This window comes from Sander lucioperca, chromosome 7 (assembly GCF_008315115.2).
Source record: "Sander lucioperca isolate FBNREF2018 chromosome 7, SLUC_FBN_1.2, whole genome shotgun sequence".
In the NCBI taxonomy this organism is placed as follows: Eukaryota; Metazoa; Chordata; class Actinopteri; order Perciformes; family Percidae; genus Sander; species Sander lucioperca.
The window spans coordinates 31,464,768-31,486,501 of NC_050179.1; the positions used below are offsets into that span (position 1 = coordinate 31,464,768).

Genomic DNA, 21,734 nt, shown 5'->3' on the forward strand with positions numbered 1-21,734 from the left:
ACACTTCGACATTACGGTACCACTCCCGCTCTGTACCCTGGATCTGGAATCATTTGAATTTGGACTTTGCTTATTCCCGGTTGCATTCCTGAACTTTGTAAATAAACCTGTTAACTTTTCATTTGACTCTGCGTTGTTGTCTGCACTTGGGTTCAACTTTAGTTTCACATGTAACACAAGACAATAGGTAATCCCCACTCACTGTCAGAAGTTAAACAGACAACTTGTCCTGGTGAACAATAAGATATTATATTCTAACTCTCCCTATTGACAAACTTTGCACCCTGAAATTGGAAATGTAATTTTCCTGGGCTTTGAAAATATAAAATACACACAATGCCATATACCATAATACATAATAAAAGTGCAATGAGAGAAGAGCAGCAACACATAAAAATCACTGTCCGACACACAACAGCGTGTGTGTTAGGAAAAGAGAAAGAGGTAGTAAGAAAAGTTCTAAATTCCTCTGGGCTCAACTGAGTGATGGAGACCCTCAGGGAGGCAGCCAGGTGCTCTCCTTGCAGCCTGTTAAGGTCTGATTTGACCTAAAAATTAAGGTAAATACAGTTAGCTAAATAAATGAAAAATAAAAGGTGCATTTGGAGCACACTGTTTGTACTCATGTAAGTTAACATTAAGTGCAATGAAGGGAAACCAACATCTTTCATCTATTAACCCACACTGCAATGACAAACACCAGTTGAAAATCGACATAGCTTCCATTTAACGTTAGATAATTAGCTAACATTATATACGCTAAATATAACATTACATATGTTAACACATACATTGTTTTTCCTGTCAAGCAACCGGAAATGTCAGTCAACATTAGCTGGTAGAGAAGACTGACAGCTAACATTGTTAGCTAACACGTCACTTAGCTAAAGAATAACGCTTTCTGTTTACTGTCGTACATTGACAAAATTGTGTCTTGACTAGTGGATAACTGCAGTGAATACTGTGACGTTACTTAACGTTACTTACCAGAAACGATGTTGCCAATGAGTCTCGGACATGGTATAATCTTGAATGGAGCTGTGAACTTTCCAGCATGTCTGTTTGTGTGCGTACAGCGGGTCGGAGGCTTCTTCTTCTTTGGTGTTTATTTGGGGTGACATTACTAACTGGACTGAGAGATATACTTTCAACAGCACGAAACACAAAATGTATGTTATTATGAGAAGCCTAAAAATATTTTTGGTTCATTATGAAACTGTGGCGGTAAAAATTAGACTATGGTGGGGAACAACAGTCTAGGTAATTAATTGGCAACACTGTATTGTGTTACTTTTGACAGCCCTACTCAGAATACAACCTAGCAAAGAGAAATGTGTTGGCTACTTACACAACTGGAAAAACCTTCGGGAAGACAACGCTAGCTTCAGCCAAGTACTCGTACAGAATTCGCTGGTCAAAGTCATCAGTGGTGTATTTGACCTGGGTGGCCTGGAAAATCAGAGCGACAAATAGAGTCAGTGACTAGGAAACAAAATGTACCAGCATTTGATTAATATTTGTCATGTTTCACTGGCTTTACATCTTTGTAAAGACCGTGTGGTGTTTTCTCACCAGCACAGTGAGCAGCAGAGCCTGGATCTTTGGGTCTGTCAGCACCTCCTCATCTAGCAAAACGTTGGACTCTGATACAGACACCTTGCGAAGGTGAGAGTTTCCAATTCTTTGTGTCTCTGTAATTATAACATGGAGGATTTAGAAACAAACTATCATATCAGATGCAGAACGAAATGCCAGGATTGCGCACTCACCTATCTCATAGTCATTCTCTGCTACACGCCTCATCTTGGGAGGGGTGGTCATACCCGACTCAATCTCTGGTCTCTTTGGTGCTTTGGAGTCCGATATGAGATGATCAAAGCTCTTCCTGGTGCCTTGCAAACAAACAAACAAACAAACACAACAGATACATTTACAATCTGGAGTTTTAACAAATTGATTTTATTTTTGCATGCCCCCTCTTAGGAAAGATCAACATGTACTGTACATAGCAGAGCCATAAGTCATACCCAAGAGCTTCTTGGTGTTGGCCTGTGAGGGCTGACCCATGTCTAGGCTCATGGACTTGCGAGTTCGTGGGCTGATCTGGCCCACTGTGGGGTAGTGATGGGCTGAAAGGTAGCGCTCTGAAACCTGAGGTGACGCCCATGGCTGAGTCTCTCGCAGAGTTCTGAGGTGAACGGATCAAAGGTCAAGTAACAGAAGAAAACTTGATTATTTAAAACCTAAAATCTGGATAATGGATAATACAAAACAAACTATGACACACTGGAATTCTCACTAGGAAAGTGAAAGAAGTAGGATAAAGACCATGAAAACAGAACTCTGTTCATCAGCTCACCTGCAGCTGGGATCAGTGATGTGACTGGAATATGTGTCCATGGGTACAGGGTCCATGGAGAGGTCAGAAATCAGGAGTGACTTCCTGTGTTTGAGGCTGCAGCGACTTCGGACCTCCTCAGATACAGTGAGCAGTGCTACACAAAACAACAAAAAGGAATTATGGTAATCAACGATAGCAAGGTAGACCCAAACCAAACAAAGCACCATAATCAAAAACATAGATTTGCTCAATGTTCAACTTTTTCATTTTTTTCTGTAACATAATATGATATTAGGGCTGTCAAACTGAACGAGAAGATCCCTTTTAACGCCACTAATTTCTTTGATGCAGGATTAACGCACGTGTGTTCTGGGTTGTCGTTTCGTAGTTAAGGAAATCAGGAAGCAATGCAGCAGTAACAGTGTTGCCAACTTGGCACTTTCTCGCTACATTTGGAAACTAATAAATATATTCAAATGTATTATTATTATTATTATTATTATTATTATAATTCATTCCCATGCATGCAGTCCACGGGTCCTCTGCCAACAGCGCTGATGTCTCTCCCCCTCTCTCCTTTTGCGCAGCAGTATGTGCAGGCAGTCAGTAGGGGTGGGGGGGACGGGGCTGGGCGGGCAGGCCTGCCTGCAGCGGAGACGAGACAGTGGGAAGCTAGTGGATGACTAGCAGAAACAAACTTCCTTAAGCAGAAATAAATAAAGAAAAGGGTCTTTTGAATGGCAAGTTCAGTTTCAAAGCCCTTCCAGGTGGTTCTCTTGACTGAAGACTAAAGGTATTTGTATGTACTTTTGATGTGAATTGAGTTACCACTGGAGAATGACGAGTCTCAAATACAACTTAAGCATTAAAAACTTAAAAAATATCGCTTTTAAAGTACATTTAGAACAGATTAAAAAAAGGCAGTGCGAGTTAACTGGACAATCATGTTATTAATCGCGATTCAATATTTTAATCGATTGACAGCCCTAATATTGATATTAAATATGATATGAATATCTCACATGGGCTAGTGTAGTGCTGAAAAGTATAATAAATGAGGATGTACATGCAAAATTCCAGATGCGTTACATACCAGCCAGATATGCCACACTCTGGGTGTTGACCTCAAACTTGTCACATTTCAGATGCTTGCTGATAAGAGCCAACAGTGTGTGCAGGATTCTTACTGTCCTTGCTACTGTGGTGGGTGATGGGTGTCTGTAGCCTATAGACATAAGTTAGAGACATAAAGACAGACAGTCAAGGTCCAAATGTCTTTGGCACATACTTGAACATTAAAACAATCAGAAAGAAAGTCCACCCAGACAGAACAATTGTTGAGTCTGACTTCCTTCCTGATACACTGCAGTTAAACTGAACTAAAAGTGCTTAGCACTTGCAATATGCATACTTAAAAAATGAATTGCTAAATCACACTGACAGCAGATTCATCTGCTTTTTTTAACTGATCATAATTTTCTTCTATATATGTGATTAATATGAACATGTACACATAGATATAAAACATGTTTTGACCAAACTGTATCAGTCTTTGTTGACTGCCTGTGAATGCTCATCTCTATCAGCTGAAGCTTTACCTTTGAGTAGGTGGCCCACTAGTGCAAAGTTGAAGTTAGCACTAAAGTTGAGGCCAACAAAGTGATCCATCTGCTTACAGTGCCATTCTAAAGGACGCCTGATCTCCATGAACACTTCTTCTGGACTCTGGAAGAGCACATTAGGAGAAGAAGAGAGGAATGAGGAAGCTGTATTGAGTCATGTTGTCATTTTAAAAACATGCACTGTCAGAGGCCCCCCACAATCTACTTTTTGCTTTGTAGTAGGTCTCTTCTTGTACTTAAGTCAAAAAATGAGTCCATGCTTCTCATGTTACTTTTAAGTGAAATGCTGTTTGTCTTCAGTGTGTTTTCTTTTAAAAAATACACATCTGCAATCATCCATAAAGCTATAGAAGATCTTAACAGACATACAACTCTGACAAGCTTTTGAATTGTGAATTTGCAGTAAGATACCAACCCTCCAGGTTTTGGAATATCTAGTGCTAAGTCACAGGTCTCTGCTTTAGAATCTTGAAGAAAAAAGGCTTCTTCAGTTATTCAACAAAAGTACTTTAGCTAGTGGACTTGACTTCCTGGTGGAATGGCGTCTGTGTTTGGCTTTGCCACTGCCCAGTTATCCCGTTTTGTCCTACCTTTCCTGTGTATTGCTCTATTCATTCCCCTGTTTGTCAGTGATGGACTTGCCAATCGGGTGTATAATCTCCCCTCATTGCTCATTGTAGACACCTAAGTGGTGGTTTTGTGTATAGCCATTTGGGTTTAAGTTTAGTCCTTGAGCAGTATTTTTCAGTATGTTGAGTGCTTGCAAGACAGAAGTTAAGAGGGAATGCTAAATAACCATTTATTTTGCTTTTCTTAGCTTTGGGAAAATATATGGCTGTAAGTAAATTTATTTGTTTGTCGCCACGGTGATTCGGTGCTCATTGTTGTTCATTGTTTGAACCTCTTCCCTCTGGCAGTCAGCCTTATTAACAAGGCCCCAGACGCCCACTGACATTGACTCTTACGGCTGCCGTCGGTACCGTCAGGTGTGTGTTTAACTGAGTGTTCTATTTGTGAGATGCAAAGCAGGCTGTGCCATCCCGTGCTCTGGATTGGATGGACAAGGGAAGTCCTGCCCAGTTCCTGGAGGAGGAAGCTGATTGGTGCGGCATGCCACCACTGACCGGCCAAAAAATTGAGGAGTGTCAATGAAGTCTGCCTCCAGCTTAAATAGCCAGATTGATTGCAGCTGAGGGCAGCTGCCAGACCAGAATTGTGTGTCTTGTTAAGACGTGTGTGTGAAGAAGTGGGCCAGGGTTGACTCTAAAAACTGATATCGCCTTTGCATTTAACAGGTTTGTCTTGTATAGTCTCATTAGGTTCAGGAATGCTGTGACTATTGTGTTTTTGTTTTACCGAGTACCTTAGTTGGAGAGGATTTTTTTTTATCCTTTTATTTAATATAGTTGTATGTATAGTCTTCCTTTTGAGGATTTCCTTTTGTTATATTATGTTTTTGATTTCCACAGCACCCATCGGCCCAACTTTTCGTTGTATGTTCTTATTTGCCTTATTCAAAATAAATTTCCTTTCAAATACCAGTTACATCTGGTTTTATGTTTATGTCCTGATACCCCTAGCTACGGGATGTAACATAAATGGGGGCTCGTCTGGGATATCTAAATTGATTCCTGGTGAATGGATATTTATTGGAAGAGGGTAAGTGAAAACACTAATTGGTAATCTGGTGCAGCTGTCTAGATGATTAAGTGTCATGGCTTCTGAGCGCTTTGACTTGGAGGCATTCTTAGCCAATCTGACTCTTGATCAAATTAATGTGTAGAAAAGATGATTTGGTTAATGTAGCGAGTCACCTCTAGATTCCGTTAACCAGAACTACATTAAAAAGAGATCTTAAACCGTTAGTTATTGCTAACTTGGTGGAGAGTGGGTTGATTGAGTTACCTATGTTAGCAGAGTTAAAAACGCTTCCTGTGGCTGTCTCAGCAGAGACAGACCCTTAAGCCACAAGCAGTCTCCAGGGTGGACGGCGAGGTAGGTGGAGGGTTAGAAACACCAGTCATGCTGCCACGTTATGATACATACCCAGAAAGCAGTGCTCGTTCCAGAGATGAGGCCCGTGTAAAGGTTCGCCTGGCCCGTCTCCAGCTTGAGGCTCAAGAACGGGAACGGCAGCAGCACACGCAACTTCAGCTTGAAATGAGGCTGATAAAGCTGTAAAGCTACGGAAGCTCGAGCTTGAAAGCTCTCAGGGGGTGGAAAGCCTGCCTGCTGCTGTTCCAGGTACGTCACTCACCACCTCCACCCGAAATTCTGCCAGTCAAATTTCCACGGCTTTTGATATTAGCAAGCATATTGCTCTAGTGCCGTTGTTCCATGAATCTGAGGTTGACTCGTACTTTAGTGTATTCGAGCGCATTGCAGTTGCTCTGCAGTGGCCGACTGAGGTTTGGTCTCTGTTGCTGCAGTGTAAGCTCCATGGCAAAGCCCAGGAAGCCATGGCAGCGCTCTCTTTAGAAGAGTTTAAATTATGAGTCTGTGAAGTCTGAATTCTGCGCATCTATGAACTAGTCCCTGACGCATATCGGCAGAAATTTAGGAGTCACAGAAAGTCACAGAATCAGACTTATACTGAGTTTGCCAGAGAGAAGGGTGTGTTATTTGATAAGTGGTCCGCTGCCTGTTCTGCCGATAACTTCAATTCTCTGAGAGAATTACTGCTGGTTGAGGATTTTAAAAAGTGTCTGCCAGAGCGCATTGTTGTGTATTTAAATGAGCAGAAAGTAACAACTTTAACATGAGTTACATTACTCATCATTAGCTGATGAGTATGTGTTGACTCGACCACGTCGAGTTCCTGTTTCTCCTCCCTCTGTCCACAAAATTACGGGTGCGGAAAAAGAGGAGAGGACATGTTTTTACTGCCATTTGGGCGGTCATGTTACTGCTGCCTGTTCGGCTTTAAAACGTAAAGAACAATCTTCACGGTTTTCCCAGCCTAAGGGCATTGGCCTGATTAAAACAGACCACGGTACAAAAACTGAGACTGGAAAATGTGAAGAGGTGGATGCCTGCTTCACACCATTTGTTTTTGACGCACGCATTTCACTCACCGGCATGCCTGTAGATCAGCACTCCGTCCGGGTTTTGAGAGACACCGCATGTTCCCAGTCAGTAATTTTGGCGTCAGCATTGCCCTTTTCTAAGCAATCAGCTTGTGGGTTCGGTGCTCCGCGGCATTGAGATGGGCTACATTCCCCGTCCCGTGCACCGCGTCACATTCAGTCTGATTCAGTTACAGGGTTCTTTCCTGTCGCTGTGTGTGCTGCTCTACCAATTCAGGGTATTGTACTTTTGCTGAGGAATGAAATTGCGGGTGGTAAGGTGACACCTATGTTAGAGGTGCTGGATTCACCTCAGTGCGGTGCATCCCCCACAGACAATTTGGCCACTTCTCCTGTGTTCCCTGCATGTGTACTCACGCGTGCGTGCGCACGGTTGCTTCAAGGTGAGGGTGATAATTCTGATGTTTCATTGACTGACAGCATACTTATGCCGATGTTTTCAGGTGGGACTGAGCGTGAGGAGGCGGAGAAGCCGACCACTGTGCAATCTCTGCCTGAGGGGGTTGAGACAGTCAAGCCTCCCAGCTCAGTTTCACTTCCAGTTATGCGCGGGGACACAGAGAGAATGCACAGAGAGAGGATCCAACACTGCAACGTTGTTTCAGAAGGGTGGTAAGTGACAATGATAAAGCAAGTGTGGAGAAAGTAGCTTTCATGCTAGATAAAGATGTCTTAGTTCGGAGATGGTCCCCTCTCCCAGATACTGATGCTGATTGGAACATTGTTTACCAAATAGTGGTGCCTACTGTGTATAGACAACATGTACTGTCAGTAGCACATGGAAGTAAATGGTCAGGGCACTTAGGTGTCACAAAAACTTATCAGCTTGTCCTAAAACACTTCTTTTGGCCAGGGCTAAAGGCGGACTTCAACGCGCACGTGGGCAATGATGGAGACACATGGAGAGGCGTGATTGGGAGGAACGGCCTCCCTGATCTAAATCAGAGTGGTTGTTTGTTGTTGGACTTCTGTGCTAGTCATGGATTGTCTATAACGAACACCATGTTCGAACATAGGGATGCTCATAAGTGTACTTGGTACCAGAGCACCCTAGGCCAAAGGTCAATGATCGATTTTATAATCGTTTCATCTGATCTGAGGCCGTATGTTTTGGACACTCGGGTGAAGAGAGGGGCAGAGCTGTCAACCGATCACCATCTGGTGGTGAGTTGGGTCAGGGGGTGGGGGAAGATTCTGGACAGACCTGGTAAGCCCAAACGGGTAGTGCGGGTAAATTGGGAACGTCTGGAGGAGGCCCCTGTCCGACAGACTTTCAACTCACACCTCCGGTGGAGCTTTTCGTGCATCCCTGTGGAGGCTGGGGGCATTGAACCCGAGTGGACAATGTTCAAAGTTTCCATTGCTGAAGCTGCGGCGAGGAGCTGTGGTCTTAGGGTCTTAGGTGCCTCAAGGGGCGGTAACCCATGAACACCGTGGTGGACACCGGTGGTCAGGGAAGCCGTCCGACTGAAGAAGGAGTCTTTCCGGGATATGTTATCCCAGAGGACTCCGGAGGCAGTGGCAAGGTACCGAAGGGCCCGAAGGGCTGCAGCCTCTGCCGTGAAAGAGGCAAAGCAGCGGGTGTGGGAGAAGGTGCTTCTGGAAAACCGTCCGCCACCTCAGGAGGGGGAAGCGGGGAACCATCCAAGCTGTGTACAGTAAGGATGGGACGCTGTTGACCTCAACTGAGGAGGTAACAGGGCGGTGGAAGGAGCACTTTGAGGAACTCTTAAATCCAGCTAATACGCCCTCTATGGTAGAGGCAGAGCTGGAGGATGATGGGGGATTGTCGTCAATTTCCCTGGTGGAAGTCGCTGAGGTAGTTAAACAACTCCACAGTGGCAAAGCCCCAGGGATTGATGAGATCCGTCCAGAAATGCTTAAAGCTCTGGGTGTGGAGGGGTTGTCTTGGTTGACACGCCTCTTCAACATTGCGTGGAAGTCTGGGACAGTGTACGACCAAAGCGAGAGCTGTGTCCGGGTTCTCGGCAGTAAGTCGGACTCGTTTCAGGTGAGAGTTGGCCTCCGCCAGGACTGCGCTTTGCACCAATCCTGTTTGTAGTATTTATGGACAGGATATCGAGGCGTAGTCGGGGTGGGGAGGGGTTGCAGTTCGGTGGGCTGGGGATCTCATCGCTGCTTTTTGCAGATGATGTGGTCCTGATGGCATCGTCGGCCTGTGACCTTCAGCACTCACTGGATCGGTTCGCAGCCGAGTGTGAAGCAGCTGGGATGAGGATCAGCACCTCTAAATCTGAGGCCATGGTTCTCAGCAGGAAACCGATGGAGTGCCTTCTCCAGGTAGGGAATGAGTCCTTACCCCAAGTGAAGGAGTTCAAGTACCTTGGGGTCTTGTTCGCGAGTGAGGGGACAATGGAGCGGGAGATTGGTCGGAGAATCGGCGCAGCGGGTGCGGTATTACATTCAATTTATCGCACCGTTGTGAAGAAAAGAGAGCTGAGCCAGAAGGCAAAGCTCTCAATCTACCGGTCAGTTTTCGATCCTACCCTCACCTATGGTCATGAAGGTTGGGTCATGACCGAAAGAACAAGATCCAGGGTACAAGCGGCCGAAATGGGTTTCCTCAGGAGGGTGGCTGGCGTCTCCCTTAGACATAGGGTGAGAAGCACAGTCATCCGTGAGGAGCTCGGTGTAGAGCCGCTGCTGCTTCGCGTTGAAAGGAGCCAGTTGAGGTGGTTCGGGCATCTGGTAAGGATGCCCCCTGGGCACCTCCCTAGGGAGGTGTTCCAGGCACGTCCAGCTGGGAGGAGGCCTCGGGGAAGACCTAGGACTAGGTGGAGGGATTATATCTCCAACCTGGCCTGGGAACGCCTCGGGATCCCCCAGTTGGAGCTGGTTAATGTGGCTCGGGAAAGGGAAGTTTGGGGTCCCCTGCTGGAGCTGCTACCCCCGCGACCTGATACCGGATAAGCGGACGAAGATAGATGGATGGATGGATAGTCAATTAAGATAGACAAATAACATTGAGTTTAAGCTAAAATGTTTAAGTGAAATGTGGTTAAAATGTGTAGTATGTAAGAATATTTTGTATCCTGAGGTGAAACACAAGTGAACTGTTACTATGGACAACTGAGTGATTATTCTGCACGTTTTGTGCAGGCTGTTTCTTTGGTGAGACTCTACTAGAGACAGAACTGTGCTGCTCAAGTCACTGTCGTCATACTGCCTCCTGGGTTTCATCTTCATCATCACCTTACATCTTCTTACCGCTCACTGGATCTTCGCCATCATCATCTCCACTACTCACAGGATTTTCCCGTCATCTACTCTATTCTCTGAGGAGCCAGGATGGACAGTTGTACCTACTAAGTGTGGTTGGAACTTGAGTGCACTCAAACGAATGAAACAGGGTTGAACAAAGACTGATTTAGTATCCCTGGTTATCTCTACGAAAACTTGTTTCATTCTGAGATTTCAGTTTTTGGTTAATTTGGTTTTATATTTTTATTTTCTTTATCGAGTTTTTGATATTTAAGTTGTGGTTTGAGTACATTGGGTTTGAACCTAATTGTTAGTTAACATGCTTTTTGGTAGTGGGTGGGAGGATATAGTTAAAAAAAACTCAGTCAGAGTCACTATCTTCTTATGTTTGTAACTTCAATCTTGTATCATATTGTCTTGCTCTTCTTAAATAAATAGTTGTTTAAATAAAGTAGTGCTGGTTGTTTTGCCCAGTTTCAAAGTACTGCTTTGTATTTATTTGCCCCCTCTCCACCAAAAAAAAAAAAAAAGCACCCCCCTCCCAAAAATAATTATCACCAGCCACCACTGCATGGAGGAATACCCCGGTTACTGAAAGAGTTCTCTACCTCTGTTAACCGTGTTATTAGAACTCAGATTTTAACCGGGGTAAGGTTTGTGATGTTCTGCACTTAAAAGGTGCAATAAATAAAGTGACTTACTTACTGTGTTTGGCAGATTTGTAGTACCAATAGCACTGATTTTATATAAGTGGCCATTTTGATTCCGACAAAGGTGCATCTGCATTGATACTACACTAGAGAAACTTAACATCCCATTTTTGCTTTAACACAACCTCTTCACATATTCATAGAATGCATATGAATGTACTTACGACCACTAGTAGTGGTAGTAACCTTAACAAGTAGAAAGCTTTGTAATTGGGGGCGTAGAGTGCCAGGCAACATCACAGAATTTGTATACATTTATATTTATTCTACCATAAGGTGACCAGATTTCTGAGACAAAATCCGGGGACATTTTCAGATCAGAAGTGTAAATACCTCCAAAATAGGTAATGTTTTTATCTTTGTAAACTTAAAACGGGGACACTGCCCCAGGGGCGTCACTAGACCTAGAGCTGCACTGGGGCACAAGCATATATATGGCAAAAAATATTCCCCAAAGTTATGCATATGCCTATTTTTGAAAAGTGCTGTAGTACAACCAGCAGAACACTAATTATGTGTGAGGTAAGTTTAGAGACACAACTCTATTTCATTATTAAAATATTAAATGTTTTTGGCAAAAAATATTCCCTAAAATTATGCTTATTTTTGAAAGGTAAGTGCTATAGTACAACCAGCAGGGGGGCTTCTATGTGTGGAGTAGTTTTGGAGACATGACTCTCTGTAATTATGACATATATTACATTTTTATTGGCAAAAAATTTCCCCAAAATTAGGCATATGCCTATTTTTGAAAAGTAAGTGCTGTAGTACAACTAGCAGGAGACAAGTTATAATTGAGGTAAGTTTGGAGACACTACCTTATTTAATCATTAAATTAATAAATATTTTTGTTGTATCTCTTTTCGGTGTTGTAGTTTGTAGACGGTCCCTAAGCACTCGTCTTACTGCCATCTCACTGCCGGCTGCTCGTAGAGACCAATGTTATTTCTCCAGCTTGGAGGATGGCTCGTTTTGATGAAAATGAGTTTGTAGCTCGTTATTTACCTTACTACGGTAGGAAAGATGCGTCGTTTGTGATTTAATAACATTTCGCTGCAGATTAATTGATCCTGGAAGTTCAAATCTGTGAATATCTTTCTAACTTTACCGAAGTTGAGCTCTGAGCAGCGCTGCTCTGGCTGTCTTGAGCCTGCGCGTGTAGGGTGCGCAACTATACGTTTGGTCAATGTTTTCTTTCTTTCATTACAATTTCGGATCTGTCAGTCACAGTGAAAACCGGGGATGTCTGGTCACCCTATTCTACCAAGCAGTAGGGCTGCACAATATTGGAAAAAACTGACATTGCTATATTTCTTTTCCCTGCGATATGAAAAAAGTAATTTTTACAATATGACATCAATAGCTCTATATGGAAATAATAAATCATTCCTGACTACTGGGGTGATTTTGTAGGGTAGTGCATCTACATAGCAAACATAAATGAAAAAGAAACTTTTCTTATGTGAACCATTCTTTGTGAAACTTTAATGATTTACAAACACCAAAGCAAGTAAGCGCTTGGGTAGTAAATACACTGGATGACTCACATGACACCATTGTATTAATATAATACTATCAATCCAGGCTTAAGTCAATGATATTAATAATGCATGCATGTTGCTTTCTCTAAATTTCAGGTTGTGGTCGACTAGCAGGGTCTGCTTTGTTTATTTGATAAATCCACATTGTAATTGGTGGTTCGCTGTGCATGCAGAGCCTGCATGTCACGTACTAGCAACAAACTCAGTGTATAAAAGAACACGTAAATCAGTGTAAATTACGTTATATCAGACAAAGACCTTTGTTGATTAGTGTTACATTTCCAGCTTCGCAGCTCTGAACCGTAAAGGTAGTTGGGACAGACCCCTTGATTCTTAAGGCTAACTATATTAGCTTTAGCCTGGCTGGTAGCAGCTATCTGGCATATCTGCAGTGAAAAATGGCCGGGAGACATCGTGATAATGTTGGATTAATCAGGTGATTTATTTTGTCTTTGCAGCAAACATAAAACAGTGACTACTGTAGGTTCACTAACCATGGAAAAGCATGTGCATCACTGTAACTGCGGCAGCTGCCGCTTACGGTACTTTTCTACACACGGGAGGGCCTCACTTCACATAACAAACCCCGTCGACTAACGTTACATCACATACACACGTTGCCCACATGGCCACCTGTCTTAAAGCGGAAGGTTCGGCCGGTAAAAGTTTACTTTTCTATCAAAAAAGTTGTAGCGTTAACATCACATGATGTGACTATTGTACATGCGCACATCGTGATGTAGACGATGAAACAAAATATTGTGCAGCCCTACCAAGCATTATTACTTGACCTTGTCTATAAAAGGCAAATAACAAAAATTGCAATGAGCACTATAGAGAGGAACCAAAATCAAATGATAGTGTCAGAACGAGACTGTACATATGGATTTAGCTAAATTTACCTTTTGAATACACTGTCACGCATGTCCTTGAAAACCTCAATGCAGCCTGAGTAAGCTGTCCAAACCCAAATAAGTATTATAAGAACTGTAATGGCTTTTAGTTCACACAACATCAAACTGTGGGGATGTGTGAACAGAGGAGACCTTGTGTCCTCATGGGTATATAGTGTGTATTTGTATGCGTTTTACCTTGTCGTAGAAGACGCGCATTGTGTCCAGAGTGTGGAGGTTCTGCTCCAGCAGGGCTGTTCCAGCAGAATACAGGTTGACTTCATCCAGCTGCAGCACAGCTACTGCCACCCAGAACAGAGCTTTGTGCATGGGAGACTCCTGCAAACACACAGGGTGGGCTTGTTTGGACAGTAACTGATACACAGTGTGACCACTTGAACACAGCAAGTGAGGGTTAAAAACCAAATTTTAAAAATGTCAATAGAGGGATAAACGGAGAATCAAACTAAATGGTAAATGGACTCCACTTATATAGCACTCTTCTAGTCTTAACAACCACTCAAAGCGCTTTACGCACTACAGGCACCAGTCACACACATTCAAACACTGGTGGCCGAGGCTGCCATCCAATGTGCGACCTGCTTATCAGGTAAACATTCATGCACATGCATGCATCAGATGACGCAACAAGTAGCAATTTGGGGTTCAGTATCTTGACCTAGGACTTGCACTTTGACATGTAGAGATGCAGGGGCAAGGGATTGGACCGACCCACAGCCGCCCACAACGCCAAGTATCTGATCATTTAACTAATTTAGAACTCATTTAGAACTTTATGAAATACAAAAATAATCTTGTTATTTGATTTAGTTTAGCATAGATATTGCACTTTAGATAAGTCTATATCCACGACGTTCCACTTCCGGGATTGCTCTGTTGCCACCGGATTTCACTCTTTTCGGCCGGATGTCGGGTACCTTCCTCCTTTTTTTGTGTTGGAATTTTAAACTCCGGTTGATTCATGAGGACTATGGTTAACTGCTCCTCAAATTTCTGCAGGGTAAATCCAGAGAGCTGGCTAGACTATCTGTCCAATCTGAGTATTCTGTTGCACGACTAAAACAATTTTTGAACGCAACATGTTCCACCAAAACAAGTTCCTTCCCGAGGCTATTATGCAGCAGCACAGTGACTCTGCCTAGTGCTTAGCACCACCCATGACAATTGTGATTGGTTTAAAGAAATGCCAATAAACCACAGCACGTTTTTCTCCCATCCGGGAATACTGTGTGTACTAGCCAGACCCTCCGCCGCAGCGCTGTGGAGAAAGGTCTGGCAAACTCAAACCTTAACTCAGTAAAATAGAGAATGGAAAACTGCCACACAGTCTGTGCTTATGTGGTCCTGTCTAATTCACTTATATTTTAAACCAGTCAGTTGGATTGGAAGTCAGAGGCACAGCAGGCATGCAAATAGTACAAAATTCAATATAGAAACAATTTCAAGTCTAAACGTATTACTTCAGTTCATGAATTTGATAAAACTGAGAAATATAGGCAAAGACTACCTTTCTTCCCAAATTAAAAGCTGCAGATAAAGTAAAAAAATGCATTTTGCTGTGGCTGAAAGTGGATCTACTACAGTGGTAGTATACCTTGCTGAGTAGAGGTTGCAGCTTGGTCAGAGCAATGACTGTGGCCTCTATTAATACTTGACTGTTGTAATTGTCCGGCCCTTTCAGACAGCTCTCCAGTCCCTGTGATAAAGAGGGGAGTGCAAGAAGGAGCAAGTGGGAGGGAGAGGTGGGAAATGATTAGCTGTTACAAATACAAGTAATACATTCATGTATATAATAATTTATTAAAATCCCATGAAGAAAGCTTTTGATCAAAATATGTTCTAATAATTTTTAGCAATCCTTACATAAAGGCCTAAAGGTTCATTTTTAGTGCAATACTTTAATGTAAATAATTTTTTTTACCACTAGCCCTTCACTCAGTAATACTTGTTTTAGTTAGGGCAGTATTTATGAACCAGTGCAACAAAATCTTGTTTATATGTGCACTCTGTATGTACAGTGGATGACAATAACAACTATCTATCTACAACCATAATGGCATCTTTTTGCAATTTCAGAATAAAATTGATGTAAATATCAAAAACAACTATATACTTTAGCCTAGTTTTCATGTTTTCAGGACAGAGGGGTGAAGAAAATCTTTGACCTTTCGGGACCATACTTTGTTTTCTTTAAAATATGGATAATTTCAAAAATAGATCACCTCACAATAACTTTAATTTAAATGTACTTTATTTGCATGGCATTTGTGTTGTAGCCTAACTTGACAATAGCACAGTGGACATATGCACTGTACTGAGCGCATTCTAGTGATTTTTAATGAACTGAAACACATACCATATTTAAAGGTAAGAGTATAGGTTTGGCAGAGAGAGTCATGTGAGTGAATGTGCACTCTCACCCGGTCTATGCTGAGCAGAGGGCTGGCCTTGCTGAGGATTCGGATGATCTGTTTGATTTGGCTGTGGCTCACTCTCTTACTGATGCAGCCAAACACCACCAGCGCTCTCGGCTGGAGAGATGGGTTGTACTGGAATGCAAACCTGAAATCCAAATACACATTGTTGCACACTGCAAATGCATGTTCTTAACACTGATGCTTCAAAATAAGATTGAGGAGGTGCATACTTCTGTGCGAGCTCTGTCCACTGGTCTAACCACTTGCAGGCTGGGATGTCCCTCATACAAGCCTGGAGAAAAGAAAAAAAGAGAGCAAACAGACTAAAAGAAACTGACAGATTTAGCAAGCCAACTTTTGCTGGGACCTTTGGATTTTCCTATTTGAAATAATTGCACTGGTGGGACAGAGAAGGAGTGAAAACCAGATGTCTAGTTAGCTTAATTTCAAGGCTGACCTCCATGATCTCCAGTAAAGCCTCAGTGACGGTCTCCAAGGAAGACAGGGCAAATGTCTCCCTCTCATAGGAGCCTGGTGAGAAGGAGCGGTCTCTGTAGCTGGAGCGGAAGGCGATGACCGCGGCTGACTTGACTTTGCTGATGCCAAACAGCAGGTAGAACTTGGGCAGGGAGAACTCAGTCAGGCTTAGCCTCAGTACCTGCTTTGTCTCCTCTGAAATCATTAAACACACATTTTTTGATAGGAAACAAAACTCTAGCTTGAGTATTCCTAGCTTTCAAATTGCTCTCATATTAGTCATCTACACCATTCCCATCTAAGATTGTTGAATTTAACACATTTCTTATCCATACTACAACAGAAGGCTGCTGACCTAATCAAATGGGTATAGTAAGACCTCACCACTGAAGTTGAGCTGCGAGCAGGTGCAGAGGGAGTGGATGATGTTGATAACCAAACCGTGGGTGGAGGCCCTAAGGGACAGCGGCCCAGTGGCTACCAGCAGGGTCACCACGTGGAACAGGTATGGCAGGTGGGCTGCAACATCCAGGGAATTGTTGAAGGACAGCATGAGCATGTAGCGTGCCAAAATGGCAATGTCGTCCCACATCAGGTGCTGCTCCAGTGTGGGCGTTGGCGACAGGCACGTCTTGTCTATGATCTTACACATCCGACCAATAACCTGCCACAAAGAATAGGAGAAGACCAAACTGAAACACTACAAACAAGAGCCAAACTTTTCATATCATTCTCAAACCTGATGATCACTGATGGGAAAATAAAACATTACTTGGCCAATAGTTAAGCCTTTCTTGATATCAATCAATTCTATGCAGGCAGCTATAATGACATATCCTATACAGTATCATTACAATACACCTAGCTGGCAACAAATATGTCCATACTAAACGACCAAATCCATCATAAATCTCCCCTCAGATTGATCGAATCTCACCGTGCAGTAGTGTTCAGGAGTCACTACTTTTTCTGTATAAAACTAAGTCACGACTATTCAGACAATTTTCAGAGCCTCTGAGATTTTTACATTAGTGTTTTTGGGGTGGAATGTTCAAAGCTAGAGTGGGGAACTCAGTTCAGTTAGAGTAAAAAGCAGCTTTAACATCTTCTGACTCGGAATATCCACACAGGTGTTTTCACTTAATCTGTCTAATTAGCCCCCTTCCCATGACTTTGTGGGTGTATCGATTGACATCTTCCTGAGTCTACTGTTAGCTCTGTGGCACCTGTTAGGGCAGGACAAATGACACCTTTATCATTCTTGGTAGATCAAGAAAATTTGTGTGTCTGTAATAAATTCCCATCAAAGCTCTGGCCCAGCATTAACCACAGCAGAGGTCTAATCAGCCAGAATAACTGAAATCACATGTGTTGGTGTTCAGAGGCTTTAAAAATTGTCCTAAACTTGCTCTAATTCCCACAAGTTTCACTCTTCATCATCGGCGTCGCCAGGTAATATTTCTGGGGCTTCAGTCCCAAATGTTTTGACTGTAGCCCCGAATGTAAATGGAGGCAACACAAAGTTTAGGTGTGCAACAATATTGCTACATTTTTTTTGAAGTTCCCTTGGCGTGACGTTAACAGTCTATGGTTTAGGCTCAAACACACAGAGCTCTAAAGCAGACCAGTCTGTCGTTTTGTGTCCACTCTCTCTGCGAGAATAGAGATAAGCAGCGCGGCTTGTCAGTGTAGCAGCTTCAGGTAATTATAATGGACACGCTCTGCTGTGGGCATGCTTCAGCAGTGTCATCTGAACTCCATGTATTTCTGCCGTAGTTTCGGTTTTCCACCTCTGATGAATAGCAGCGTTCAGAAGCTTCCCTAAACTTTCATTCAGAGAACAGCGACCAAAATGAGGATCTCTGTGTCTGTCAGACAGAATGAGATACTACCATATCAGCAGAGCAATAACATAATGCTATAGGGCAGGTGGATTTTTTTCTTGAAATATTGTGATTTTAATCTAAACTTTATTTGTTCTCAAAATATTACAACTCTCTAAATTTTGGAGAACACAGATGGGATAGGTTATAGTGGTAACCCTTCCTTTTACAGTCCCCTAATAACCAAGTATTATCTTGCTGTAACACATCTGAGCTATTACAGTCCAGGGGTTTATTAATTAATTAATGAAAATGAATTAATGTATCATTTAGGTGAATAAGTGCCACATGTACATTTAAAGAGGTTACTTCCCAACAAAAAACTCAGGGGAAGGAATAATAAATTATGCCTACATGAGAGTTGACTCAGTAGAGATAACATTAAATTAAAAAAGTTTATCTACAGTTGAATAAATAGTTGAAAGCAATACAGAATGCCTGAGGGCCTTACTACTGTATATTATTTACAATTATTTCTTTGTATTCAATTGTAACGGTAGGCTAATGTTACCTGCTGTCAAGTGTAGTGTTTACTACCGTGACATGCGGCGATGTTTAGGTTGCCTCTAACGTCCGTTTTTGGAGCATCAGAGAGAAGCGCAGGCATTTCAGTGGCACCGAAACCCGCGTTGCAATTTGGTCCGGTAGATAACGGTTGTTAAGGCACCGGTGCCGTATTAGCACCGGGTCTCGGACCCCACAATTTGGACCACTACAGTGCGCTTCTCTAACCTCTGTGCCACCAACCGCCCAAGTTTTTTCTACCAGCCCCCCCTAATATAGCAGGCTAAAATCAGCCCTGCCCTTAAAGTAGGTAGCTTATAGTAAGCTACAGATTATAAAAGCTTATCGGAAATTAGATAGCCCACAGTACAATCTACTAACCCAGTTTTTAACCAAAAATGCAAGGGACTATAATGTTAGTTTCTATTGGCAAGCTACCTAACATTATCTACAAACTGGGCAGCTGAAATGAACATACACTGGCTATCAACAAGTTGGGCAAGCCAATCACCGTTTTTGTGATCTGCTCTGTATGTCCGGGCTAAGCCCACGAACCTCTCCAAGTCTCAGAAACGCCTTGCTCTTCATACATCATTTTAGGAAAGAATTAGTAGAGATTCAATTCAATTTTATTTATAGTTTCAAATCAAACCCTAACAGAACCCCAACAGAAGTTAGCTCAGGATACTTTACAGATTACAGATTTACAGACTAATTTACAGAGACCCAGCAATTCCCCCATCTCACTTTAAAATAAAGCAACAAAAAAGGTCTTAAGGCTTTTCTGAACACTTCTGATGTGGATCTGGTCAGGAAGAGGAAATCAAAGTATATCGACTTGAACTTCCTGTTGCCAGTAGGTGGCGCTATAATTCAATATTGGCATGTAGATGTCTTCAGGCTGGGATTCCTGTCAAGCATGTCAAGTTTGGGGCATGTAAATAAAAATTCCTACGTTAAAGCACATCTCCTGAAAATTGTCAAAAAGGTTCATAATTTGCACAGCAAATTCGATATAGCTTACTTCCTGTTAGATTAAGGGGATGGCTCCAACTGGCTTTTTTGTAAGTCTGGATATGATATGCATGCTTACTAGATTTGCCTACCAAGCAAAAGACCATTCGAGTAGCCCAAGCACCTAATTTTTCTGCTCAAAGACATATAATGTTCATATTTAAAGCTGCAAGCAGCGATGAACAGGACTTCGCCCCTCCAGGCATGCCGGTGGTACTTGCGGGACGCTAATTGATGCAGTTGTGGATTTACTAACCATCTGACACTGCGCGCACAAGTTAAACATTATTTGGCGTGCGTTTGGGGGCGCTATGGACCCTGCTGGCCATACCCGAGCCCAATCACTGCATTGTAACACTTCCTCTGTCCCCAATGTGGTGCTAGAGAACACACCATAATTATAGGTCATGTTGCTGCTATATCATGTTTAGACCACACAATATCAATTTTATGTAAATCGCATAATGTTTGTCACATAAGGCTGACTTCCTGTTGTCAGTAGGTGGCGCTATGCCTATGACTCAATATTGGCATGGAGATGCCTTTAGGCCTAAACTCTTATCCATCATGTGAAATTTTGGGCAGATTGGACTATGTAAAGTCAAGTTACAACTTCCTGTCTTATGCCGAAACATAAATTTGTGAAAGTCTTGACATGCTGCTGACCCAATTTGAGAAGGATCTGTTGAGTCCTCCAGGATACGTTTCAAAAAGTTCCATACCTGTAAAGGGCCTTAAATGGTGTGTTGTCACATCACCTATGACATCATTGTTTGATCTATTGACTATTCCTTCGCAATGTAGGGTCACATAAGTGAAAGGATTATACCAACCAAATAATAAATAAATTAATTAACCCCCTTAATTGATTAACCCCCTAGGAAGAGTTCTAAAAACGTAATAAAATACATTAAAAAAATGCATAAAATTCTAAATGGCCAACTTGCGGTTTGGCAGAGCTAAAAAGGCAAATGGGAAATATGTCAGAAACGATGAGATCAATGTCAGTACCAATTTTTGTGAATATCGGAGCAATCTTGTCAATATTTAGCTCTTCTACGCATTAGAGGGCGCTATACAGCCCGCTAAACGCGCATGACCCAAATCACTTTAAAGTCTTGCAAAGTCCCCAGGTTTTGATGTGTGCGCCAAGTTTCGTGAGTTTTCGAGTATATCAAGGGCTTCAAATATGCGCTAAAATGAATGTGCCCGAACCTATAAAAACATGACACAGACTGAAAAATATAACTCTGAAGCAATCCACAGCAAAGACTCAGTACACACAATGCATGTATTTTTTGATATGGAGCTGATACATATGACAATATGGCTATGGTTATAACCAATTAGAAAATAGCATTTATTCAACTCTTGGGTAACAAAGAGTTCAAGAGCAATTGACAAGGCACCATTGTGCTCAGTAGGCTGTCCTGGCATGACATCAGACAGTAACCCTGTGGATAACACCAGCATAAAGACTTATGTATAGTACGACAGCTATGTACAGTTTTCAGTTTGATATTCTGAACACCAGAATTGCATTTGGTGTTGTGATTTAAAAGTGTAACTTACTCGATCATTGTTATTGTTTCCTTCCTACCCAGACTTTTCCTTAACACCTATTCTGCACATTACTACATCGTCATAATGATAAAAGCCAAATAAAGGGGTTCTTAGTGTGGTTTAAAAGTTAAAAAGAAAAGAAAATCCTTTGGTTGCCAGGAGCAGCCCCATTATATAAATAATAGTATAATCAGGAATAATATTTATGTGACTCACTTGAACAAAACACTAACTTGGGTATGCGGGATCAGATGACAGGTTGTGTGTTGACTGTTGAACTAACAGATTATTTGTCTCTTCCCATTCACTACCGTATGTCATTTTTCCAAAATAAGGTCCCATGGTGTTCCACCGAAGGGGGGAAGGACTTCGCCTCTATAACTTTCGAGACTTTGTGTATACTTAACTGAATGGCACAAAATGCAAATGACCGTCACTGG

At 42.4% G+C, this 21,734-nt stretch overlaps 1 protein-coding gene across 4 annotated transcripts in view; it reads right to left on the minus strand.

Moving 5' to 3' along the window:
• The window catches only part of nf1a (neurofibromin 1a), a 296,381-nt gene that overhangs the window by 24,362 nt on the left and 250,285 nt on the right, over window positions 1-21,734 (minus strand). For all 4 annotated transcript variants that reach the window (XR_004897871.1, XM_036003223.1, XM_036003224.1 and 1 more), the window contains 13 exons: window positions 16,715-16,994; window positions 16,311-16,525; window positions 16,084-16,145; window positions 15,857-15,998; window positions 15,031-15,132; window positions 13,614-13,754; window positions 3,940-4,066; window positions 3,435-3,566; window positions 2,360-2,495; window positions 2,028-2,188; window positions 1,770-1,892; window positions 1,573-1,691; window positions 1,349-1,449 (listed from right to left, as the gene is read on the minus strand). Coding sequence is in view for 3 of the 4 variants with exons in the window: in XM_036003223.1 (XP_035859116.1) it covers window positions 1,349-1,449; window positions 1,573-1,691; window positions 1,770-1,892; window positions 2,028-2,188; window positions 2,360-2,495; window positions 3,435-3,566; window positions 3,940-4,066; window positions 13,614-13,754; window positions 15,031-15,132; window positions 15,857-15,998; window positions 16,084-16,145; window positions 16,311-16,525; window positions 16,715-16,994 (1,841 nt within the window). In the remaining variant the exon portion in view is untranslated. The remainder of the gene's footprint in view (window positions 1-1,348; window positions 1,450-1,572; window positions 1,692-1,769; window positions 1,893-2,027; window positions 2,189-2,359; window positions 2,496-3,434; window positions 3,567-3,939; window positions 4,067-13,613; window positions 13,755-15,030; window positions 15,133-15,856; window positions 15,999-16,083; window positions 16,146-16,310; window positions 16,526-16,714; window positions 16,995-21,734) is intronic.